Below are 11138 nucleotides of genomic sequence, written 5' to 3'. Positions count from 1 at the left end.
CAGTTGGAAGGATATTTCACTTGTATAGGTTGTCTTTTGTTTGAATCCTGTTAAGCCCCACCTTCCATACGAAGCCATGCACCTTTGACGGAACTTGAGTTCTCCATACTTCACAATAATAATGTCAATGTTTTAAAATGAGTTAAAAATTATTTCAACGACATTTTTATAAAAACACATTTTATTTTCAATATTGTATTTTAAAATAAAAAATCCACAACTACCCAAGCCGACCCTTAATTAATAATGTTAAAATGGTTCAATATTTTTTCTTACATGTTATTATAAATCGGTCATCTAACTCAGTTGGTTAAATAAAAATAACACTATTTTCAATTTTCACAGGTAAAAAAAAGCTATTACAAATCAATAAAGTTTCTTCTAAGTGACCTATCTTTCTATCTCAAACATTCTTACATTATGTCAGTTATTTTTTTATATAATTAAAATTTCTTTCACATGCATTAATTAATTTAGTTCCAAAAATTTTATGAGTAGCATGCATAGCTTTAAAAATAGGATCTGACATATTGTCGATCTAATCAAGATACTGGATAGATAAGTTATTAGTTGGACCAGTGTGTCAATAATTAAATTACATAGACCAATATAAGTAACATAAAATATATAAGTATACATGTACTAATTGAGTTATATATTTAATAATTAATCATGCACGACAGTTTGATGATAAGTTTGATTTACTAAACAATATTGAGGTCCTTGATTCAATTCTTAGTATACCATATTTTTTTGTATTTTCATTAAATAATATTTTTTTTAAAAAATAATTAATATTGATTTAACAGATTTAATTAAACCGACTCACTGATTCAATTAAAATAGGTTATTGATTCAATCATAAAACTGGTTGGATCAGACTTGATCAATGACATGATTGATCTAGCAAAAGACTTAACTAGACCACTAGTTCTCAATTGGATCAGTTGGTTTGATTTTTAAACGGTTTTTCTTAAAATGAAGTACCAAAAGTGAATTTTTAATATTATATGAACTGAACTGAGGGTTTCTTTGATCTGAAATATTTACAGCACCTCAATGTTTCACACTCAACATAAGGGGAATTGAAAACAAAATAATAATGCGCTGTCCAAAGCTTGGTCACCATTCCCACATGATATATACCACACACATCTCAATCTAATCAGTAGATTGGGCTATAAGAAGGCAAACAGTCGATCCGACCCATTTAAAGGATGAAGCAATAATATTAACTGGAAGAAACCCCCCTAAAAAAATGAAAAGAAAATGTTCTTATTAGGACAGTTCATTTCTGGATCAACATTGCTTTGTAACTTTCCTCCAATCATTTATAGCTTTAGATACAACTTGCTCAACTACTTGTGTATCCACAAGACGGGTATCTTCATTGCTCTCCTGGAACAACAACAAAGAATCCATTGGGTCAATGCCTCCACCCAAACATGGATTATATTCATAACATAGTCACCTGCATTTTATTTTATGTTTGAAATGTGTGTTTGTGTGCAAGTGTAGAGAGAATTTGTTATTACACGATCCAAGATTATTCGTGATCTTAATCAATCTTTATGTAATGAGTAATTAAGTATTTGTTATTAAATCAATTAGGACCATCCGTGTCGTTATTAAATCTTTGTCATAAATTTGAATATGTCACGTGAAGAATGATTAAGATCATTGATACATTTCGAGACTATATAATAATTTCTCGTGTGTTAAGTGAGTGTTTCACATCATTATTACTTACTTTGATTCCAAATGCTTCTAAACAAAAGCTCTCCACACAAGAAGCCCTAGCCTGGAGCACCACAAGACCAAGCCTTTCAAAGGCTTCCAATATAAACGCCAACAACCCCTGGCAACTCCTTTGACTCAACACCTTGATCAGATACCCCTCCTCTTGTTGTTCCACTTTAAGCTACAAAAGCATTAATAGTAGGCATAAAGTAATTACACAAAATTATATATGCGAAAGGGGTATGTATAATAGGACAAAATATTCCTTTCAATTGAATGATAAGTTAATTATTACTTATGTTATGTACGAATTCTTTGTGTATATCATACCATAGGCATTGGACCATACTCAATGTCTTTTTGAGTTGCAGCAACTGCTAATTGGTTCAATTCTTGCAACTTCTGCTTTAAACCACGTATGTACTTCGATGCATCTAATATCACAGAGGTTTTACGGCGCTGCAAAAACAAGCAAAATATTCCATCATATCTCAACGCAGGAACTTTAATATATAAATTCTCTTACAATATTATATTAAGGGAGAAAAAAATCACGAGAGAAGATAGCATAATTTATCTCGATCACATAATAATATAAGTAGAATAAAGGATTCATATCAAGTTTAGTGGTAATTCTATATATTCAAATATGAATATTAAGTGGAGAAAGCTTTGACTAGAAGGGATGAAGTATATAAGATAATTAAAGGGAGAAATTAAAGAGAGATGTTTCAGAGTAATTAATCACCGCATGGGAGTTAGTGATAGAACGAAGCTGTTGTATTCTCCTATACACTGCTGTTCTCTTGTGAACCCTGGAAACCATTGTCTCTCTTTCTCTCTCACTATGAAGAGAAGAACTATATATAAAGAAATCCAAACAACAGGTTAGTGAAAAGGACGAGAACAAAGAATCTTGTTGGTCACATGTGAAATAGATATGGAGTTACCGTAGTAGGAAGTGTTTTAACTTTTTAACTTCTGGGGACAATCTTGTTTTTTTCCTCATGCTACTTTGATATATGCATGTAGGAGAATTTCTTAGGCTGGTATCACCTACTCCAGGTACATTTATAAATTAATCAATTAATAGTGTTACATGGAAACATCATACTTTGTGAGTTGTGACTGTTTTAATTAGGGCTTAACTTATACCAATGTTTGTGGGAATATTGTGTCAAGGATAGAAAAATAAGTATGTATATGTGAGACTGTACAAGTTAATTACATTAAGCATGCATTAAATACTATGCTTGTAGAAATGTGACTGTTGATTAAAATGTTGATGTTGTAGAGTTTTAGAATAACTCATAAAAATCAATGTCATTATAACATCAAGTGGTCCTGCCTTGGTCTTAGGAGACCACCATAGACACTAATTGCAGATAATATCCCACGATCTTCAAGTTGTTGCACACCCATTATTAAGAGCAACTCCATCTATCTTGTGAGCCTGATCAAATATAACTGCAATTTTATTCTTTTAGGTGTCGTGATGGGATTTTGTTCACCAATATTTTAATTGTGCCAACTAGTTTCCTCAAGTTTTCTCCCATGTACAAGGCTCCTTCATCCCAATTCTATCTAATATTTAAAGTAGTTAGCTAAGTGGATAAATTGGATATGACATGATAGTAACTTAATTATCGTGTTAAATTTTAATGCTTGTAAATAAATTAGTACTTTTATGGCAACAATGAATAACAAAAGAAATGACTTAAAACATTAGATATAGTATGGAGGGACATTATTGCAAATGAGAAAAAACTTTTTGGGCCCAACGATGACTAAAGATGTAATATATATAACAATAATAATAGAAAATATTTAAAAAAATCTTGTTAAACCTCCAAAATATCTGAATGTAATTGGTCACCTATGTTTAAAAATAATTTTGTGTTTGAATGAATGTTTTTAAATTAATTTTAAATGAAATTAATGATGCAAAAATAATTTTGCTTAAAATTGATGTAATTTATATATAAATATTTTTATTGTAAAAATAAGTTAGTAGTAAATTTAAGAATATATTTTTTTTATCCATCGTAAAAAGTTAACCGAATTTGTTTCAATTCAATCAAAATAAAAAAAAAATTAAGATAAAATTAAATATGTAATCATTTAACTCAAATCACATTAAGGAGATCAATAAATAATTAATCGGATGATATTAAACTTAATCTCTTTAAACATGATATTTAGTTTGAATTTTGTGTATAAAAATATATGATTAAAGTTTTTTTTTCTTAAAAACAATTAATTTTTCGAAAAAAATTAATTTTTAACAAATCCAGCATATGAATTGGAAATATGCTCTTAGTTTCCTATGATGAAGATGGATAATATAGAAATAGACAATCTGCAAGCTGGTACAGTTGTTTGCCGTGTCAAATAGGGCTTGGCTGTATCACACATATATAAGACAGATGAAGCGTGTGGGGTCAGTAAAAAGGGAGCAGTATATACGTTTGTGAAAACAAACGTTCTTCTGCATGGGAACGTGATAAACTGATGAAAGAGATTGTGATAAAAGGGTTAGATTACATGCTGGAAAGGAATCTCAATTGCTGATTGAGACACAAATCCGTAGTAGCAACTAGCGAAGCTAAGTGTCAAAAACATGTTACAGTTTTACGTGCCTTCTTTGGATGACTCCAAGTTTTTCTCACGGGGAAGGGATCCTCTCTCTCCGTTTCTCTTTCTCTCTCTGTTCTTGATTTGGCTTCTGCTACCAAGAAAAGTTAAATAACTTTTGTTTTTTTTATTATTATTATATAGGTGTGTTGAGTAAGAAAAATCGATGCCATTTGTCTTCTTTTTTTTTCAGTTTCTCTCCAAACCTAAGAGTTAAAAAGGTTTCGAGATGTGTCGTGTTCATTATGTCGTTTTTTATTTGATTGTTGTGGAACGATCAAATTATAATGATAAAAAAAAGTAGCATTTTAGATTTTGCGCTGGCATTTTCTTATTTCTTGACAACAGTTTTCTTAAAAAAAATTTGAACAGGTATATGGAAAAATTAAATTAACCTATTTTTTGTCTTCACTAAAACTTTTAACTTTGGATTCCTATCAAAATCCTCAATTCCCTTTACCATTTTAGTTAAAACAAATACAATAAATTAATCTCAATACTGCAACCCTAGCCAGCTATACTGTTACTAGTATTATGTATGCTTAGGATATTTTCTTATTTAGTTTAGATCGATATAGAATAATGGAGGGAATGTGTAATGGAATGAATTAGGACAGAATTCAATAGAGAATTGGATGAAATAGAATGATATGTGTTATCATGTTATTATACAGATATTTTATAATACAATAGAGAAAAAAATTAATTTACTATTTTAATTAGAAGCAGTAATAACAAAATGTGAGAAAATTAATAAATAATAAAATATTTTCATCCCGATCTGAAATTAAAGAGGACGTGAGAGAAATTAAATAATAGTATTAGATGAAATGATATGAAATATATTCAGCACAAAATTTATTCTATTATATTTTAGGGGATTTAAGTTATGATAAGTAATGTCATATTTTTTTCATACACTTTATTAGTAATAAAATCTTGGCCAAAATTCTTAACAAGTCAATTATTTACAAATTGTGTTGCTTTGTTGTTTTTCATCACTTTAAATAAAGCATATTGAGTAGTAGCATTATTAAATTTTAATAATACAAATTAATTTATGATAAATGTTACAGTTGACTGAAAATTCCTATACTTGTGGTGATGTAATGTGGTATTGTGATTTTTTTTTCTCTCTTTCTCCTTGTACACTTTTTTTTCACAATTACAAAATAAAGGTTAATTCAAACCTATATATAATACTAGCAAAGTATTTTAAGAGAAATATTAGCAAAATATTGTTTTAAATATATTTTTTATTATTAACTTAAATTGATTGAAAATCTCTATATTTTATGAGTTTTGTTTTTTATTTGATAAATTTCACTCATAATTATATAATTTTTAATAAATTTTAACGAACAGATATATTTTTTTACTGCAACAATTTTAACTAAAATAATTAAGAATGTATTATAATGTATATTGCTAGCACTTCACTTATTTGAAACCTCTGAATGCATGTTGTAGTAATTTGACAAAACGGTGATATATATGTGTGTGAAGAAATAGCAATGCCACTATAAGTCTAGCTAATTACTTTGTACGTTTAATTGTCCTTAAGTAAATCCAATTTTGGTGGACAAGATAAATCAGTCATAGCTGTAAAGGTTTCCTTGACTGATCAAACCGTGACGGATTTTGATACCACGTACTACTCTTGAAGGCTAAGATTGAATATTTCATTAGCACCTTAAAATTGTATGCAACAACCGAATCCAGTGAAAAATGGACCAGGAAGTACCTCAGCGACGGTCTGGTCATTGGTGACATCAACTATTGACATCATTCGTAGGCAAGAAAAGCTGAAGAGATAGAAAAAAAAAGAAGGAAAATTAACATTCTAGTTCTATTTAATTAATTTGATAGTTTGCTGCTAAATTGGTAATTTATAGAGATTTTAATTAAGAATCTGTAATATCATAATTAATTAGGGAAAGCGCAGTGCTAACATAAGTCAGTCAAAATCTTCAACTTTTACTGATTTGAGGATAGATAGTATGTTTACAATTTTTCCTCCTTTCAATATCCAACATCATTTGCATGCTTTTGTTGCTTTGTTTTGTTTTAAAAAAAAAAATTGTAGCATGTGGACTTAAAATGTGTTTGAATTACCAAAAAAATGTTTATTTTTGGTAAAAAAAAAATTCCTTGAACACTCTTAAAGGATTAAAAAAATGTTTCTTTTCAATTTTAAGAATGTATATAAGACTTGAACACAAAATTATGCATATCCTTATTATATCATCAAGAGTTTTGGGAAACCAATTAGCCTGTGGGAAGGAATTTTTCTACAAGTTAAAATTAATTTCTACATTAACTAATTTGTGTCATGTTGCATGGTAACATTTTCCGCAAATCGGACCACTAATCAGAATTAAAACTTTTCACAACATGCATAATTAATAGATCCAACTATTTATCAAGTGCACTAGACCTTATTGTTGATTTGCAAATAAATGTTATCATGTAACGGCCACAATTGCATTGATCAATCATACATGTAGAGACTACCGAAACCTTAGTGTACGTACGTTGTGGCCAAATGATAGTCTTGTACAATTTAAAACAATGTTCTCTTTTAACTCAAACATATCCTATAATTTTCAACAATCCTCTCAATCATTATAAAGAAACTATTGTAAAGAAGCAAAGTAATTAAAAGAAACTAATAATTGTATAGAGAAACACTTTTGATGAGAAGGAACAAAAAGAACATGATAAGCAACCAACAAGATGTTAGGAAATCAAGAGAGATAATAAATACAAGAAAGATTTATACCCATAAGTAATTCGATATGTAGGTCGATCTCTGTCATCACACTTTAAAAAAAAAAGGAAAAGAGAGCTAGAGAACAGTTGATGCACATGTATGTACTAGAACGATCCAAACACAGATGACACATTTTGATGATCCATGTTTGAAGGGTAGTGTGGGGTTCAAACAGCGACAAATCCCAAGTGGTCCAGTACGTGGTGTGTACGCAAGAATCTATCTAGGGGCTTCATATTATGCCTCTGTTGCAGAAGCTAGCTTTTTTGGCTCAAACACTTGACCCATCCAATCATATATATATATATATATATATATATATATATAATCATATGCGACCAAGCGAATAACAGTTCTGTATTGCTGAAATATGCTCCACAGAATGGGAATTCGATCGTACTACACTGATATGAACTCATTAGTCATTACCCATTTGGCTTGTACGTAGCATGAACATGACCTGGGTTAGCTAGGGATTGGATGAGCTTGAGCATTTGGTATATATATCATTCGAGAAAAAATATTCTTACAAAATGTTTTTGGGCTATAGAATTTCTCTTATATTAAATGTGAGTTTTTTGTTGGAAATTTGAAGTCGATTTGTGATATGTGATATGAGTAAAATAATATATATAAGAAAAATAATTCTCACTTTTTGGAATAAGTTTTAGAATTTGAGACAAATTGATATTTTTGTAAGATATGAAAGTTAATCCTAATCATGATTGTTGGACTTATTAGGTTATTATAAACTATTGAAATATTCTCTCTAGTCTCAAATACAAGAAGAAAATAAACATTTTTTTTTGCATTAAATATGAGAAAATTTAAACTAATTTTATCTTATTTAATACTCTTATTTTAAAATATCATTCATTTAATTTAGGTGTTAGTTTTAATGATTTTTTCTTATTCTTGATACATAATTTTAATGAAAGATAAGTTAGAAAAAAATTACTTTTTAATTGAAATTGATGTGATTAACCAATTTTTTTAGTTAACGTGACATTTTTTTTTCTTCATATATTTGAAACCGCTTCTTAAGCTAATTTTCAGGATTGATTTAAATTCAAGCTCAAATTGTATATAAGTTATGTAATATGAGGAGGAATCAAGTTACACAAAAATGTTACTCTCCATCCTGATCATTCTTTTTCTTAAGATCTAATTATTATAAGGAGTGACTAATACTAATTATGAGATTTCAAGAAAATAAATGAAGATGAAAAGTTATTCTTGATTTAGTTTGATCCCTAGTCATGTTATATATATATATAAAAGAAGGAATCAAATTATATCAATATAACTTTGATTAATTATTATATTATTCTATAAATTTTAACTAGATAACATTTTCTTAAAACTTATCATTGGATTGAAAGTTCTTTTCATATAGGTCATGTATGCAAAATTTTATATCAATCCAAAATTATTTATTATCTTGCTCATATAGATTAAAATCGACGTAATATAAACATTTCAAGATGTACTAAAATATAGATTATTTAATTACTTTCTTATTGTTGTTCAATTTTGATAAAATTTGACATAAACGATGTTGATAATATATAGATATAATTCAACGGTTAGATTAATAAAAATCATATTTTATATTAAGTTATAAAAATGGTGTAATAATTGTTAAAACTATACTAGTATAATTTAATATATATATATATATATATATATATATATATATATATATATATATATATATATATATATATATATGAGAGGAATGTATCTTATATGAAAGTAAGATATATTTCTCTCATATGACATTAAATCTTAATCATCTATGTTTGATTATACAATTTAAATTTAATTATCTTGTTTCTATATAAGATAGATTTCTCTAATATATATATATATATAATTTTTAATTCATGAAAGTAAAAAAAAAATAGTTATACAAATTTATTTACTTAAAGAGGTTATTCTTCTCTCTCAAGTAAAAATGGATTCTATTTCTAAATTCTCAAGAGTTATTGAGTTCATAACCAATTCAATTAAGCATCTTCATTGTTACCTACGATTTTTTAAGGACTGTAGGATTAACATTTCCAAGAATATATTATCTTCCTTAGTAGAATTATTTTTTATGTAGGAAGGAAAGGATTGGTGCTTCATGTGTCCCTTTTCATTTCTTTCAGATATCTAATTCCAACCAACTAGGGCAAATCATGAGTAAGTTATCTTACAAGAAAGGCAAAAGGTTACATGGTATGGGGGCAAAAAAAACAAACACACCAAGTAATAACCATCCATTCACACGAGTCGCCCGTTAATGATCACGACCAAACAGTCATATATAAATGCCCCCACATTCCTGCTCTTCGCCCTTCTGAGTCACTATATTACCAAATATATCTTTATCAGGCATATATAGAAAATTAAATCGTTATTCAATTTTAGGTATGAGTAAACTTCTGTAGTTTGTATAAACACATTTTTCGTTATTGCACTGTTGTTGTTTTTTTTTTTTTTTTTTCCTTTTGGCGTACTAATTAATAAATTAAATAGTATATGGTAAAATATGAGCTGGTGGTCAGAAATTTTACATGACAGAGACTAAACATAGGATATGACCCTTAATTAAAGTAGGATATTTAAAAGATAATACAACTAGATGCTTAATATGTGATGCTGGAACAAAAGTACTGCATGGATTAGCTGGGATAAAATTTATCAGTCAAAATTTTGTGGTGGCCTAGTTTAGAGATAAAGGACTTGGAACTATTTAATTAATTTGAACTTATTAGTTAAATGAGGTGGTAATTTCGTAAATTCTACAGCCGTTTGGTCTTCGCTCTTTTCTTAATTAATACTATAGTATAATAATTCAAGTTGTCTGTTTGCAAAGCGTGCTCGGACAACTTCTCTTCTAATTCAAATATTTGGTGGAAGGATTTATCCCTAATAGGCTAACAGAGAATACTTATCGTATACCACCACTCAATGTGTAACAAGAAAGGTTAGAAATGAGAAAATAAGTATGATTTTGAGATGATGTTTACATTTGTATTAATACTAGCCTGAAACACTATTCCCCTCTCTTGTACTAAGTTTCACTTATATAACAGGGATCTTTGTGTAGTTGAAATGGAAGAGTGGTATAATAATTAGTGTTTGGCATGAAGCTAGAGGAGGGATCCTTTTGTGTCTGACAAGAGGGGTTGTTGGTAGATCTTGTAAGTGTTTTGGGTTCTTTCTCTTTACAAAGAGGTTCCGAATAAATAAGATTAGAAAATAAAGTTAGTTAGGTGATTAACAAGGAAAAAATTGGAGAAAAGGATTGCGGATTGGATCCATATTAATAAAAACTAATATTTTTACAATGTTAAGTAATAAAAAAGCATTATATATATATATATATATATATATATATATTAAAAAATAACGAGAACTAAGATTAGCTATAACAACCCAACCACGTTGGTGGCCAATGCATAAGTTGACTACAACCTAGCAAACCTCTACTAATTCAATTTCTGAATCATGAATTAAGCAAACATTAATATATCAATTAATAAATCCATTTTTTTAAAGAACATTCTACCAAAATTTCCAAGATAACTCCCCTAAAGTATAGACATCTCAAAATAATATTAACACCTATGGTGCGAAGGAAACATCATTCAGCCAAAATACAACAATTCCCAGAGACCAAACGGATCCAAAACTACAAAAGCCCACTAAACAATGTAAGAAATTTAATACAGGACTTTGGTATTTATATATATATATATATATATATATATATATATATATATATATATATATATATATATATATATATATATATATATATATATATATTAGGAAACATATCAAGTTAGTTTTAAAATGTAAGAAAAAAAATATATCAATAACTAATTTTTACTATACATGATGAATGATTAAAATTAAAAAATAAAAGCCACAAGAATTTTTTAAAAGGTCGTGTCATTTGTTAAAACAATAATATATCTTTAACCTATTTTTAATCTTA

General features: G+C 28.2%; 1 protein-coding gene across 1 annotated transcript; it reads right to left on the bottom strand.

Annotated features, from left to right (window-relative positions):
- Positions 1–1011: 1011 nt before the first annotated feature.
- LOC100306300 (uncharacterized) lies at positions 1012–2642 on the bottom strand. Its single transcript, XM_014769326.3, has 4 exons — positions 2489–2642; positions 2071–2199; positions 1751–1921; positions 1012–1398 (listed from the first exon to the last, which is right to left on the bottom strand). Exons 1-4 carry the CDS (start codon positions 2564–2566, stop codon positions 1300–1302), a joined length of 477 nt encoding a protein of 158 aa, XP_014624812.1. The 5' UTR covers positions 2567–2642; the 3' UTR covers positions 1012–1299.
- Positions 2643–11138: the final 8496 nt, after the last annotated feature.

Source organism: Glycine max, chromosome 2 (genome assembly GCF_000004515.6).
Source record: "Glycine max cultivar Williams 82 chromosome 2, Glycine_max_v4.0, whole genome shotgun sequence".
Classification (NCBI taxonomy): domain Eukaryota; kingdom Viridiplantae; phylum Streptophyta; class Magnoliopsida; order Fabales; family Fabaceae; genus Glycine; species Glycine max.
This window is presented reverse-complemented; position numbering and strand designations above follow the sequence as displayed.

Bases quoted from the DNA above. Each gene is read 5' to 3' on its own strand.
- LOC100306300 (XM_014769326.3), bottom strand. From the start codon at position 2,566: ATGGTTTCCAGGGTTCACAAGAGAACAGCAGTGTATAGGAGAATACAA. The intron at 1,922-2,070 runs GTATGATATACA...ATGCTTTTGTAG, and splicing joins AGTATGGTCCAATGCCTATG to CTTAAAGTGGAACAACAAGA. The intron at 1,399-1,750 runs GTAAGTAATAAT...TTGTTGTTCCAG, and splicing joins TAGAAGCATTTGGAATCAAA to GAGAGCAATGAAGATACCCG.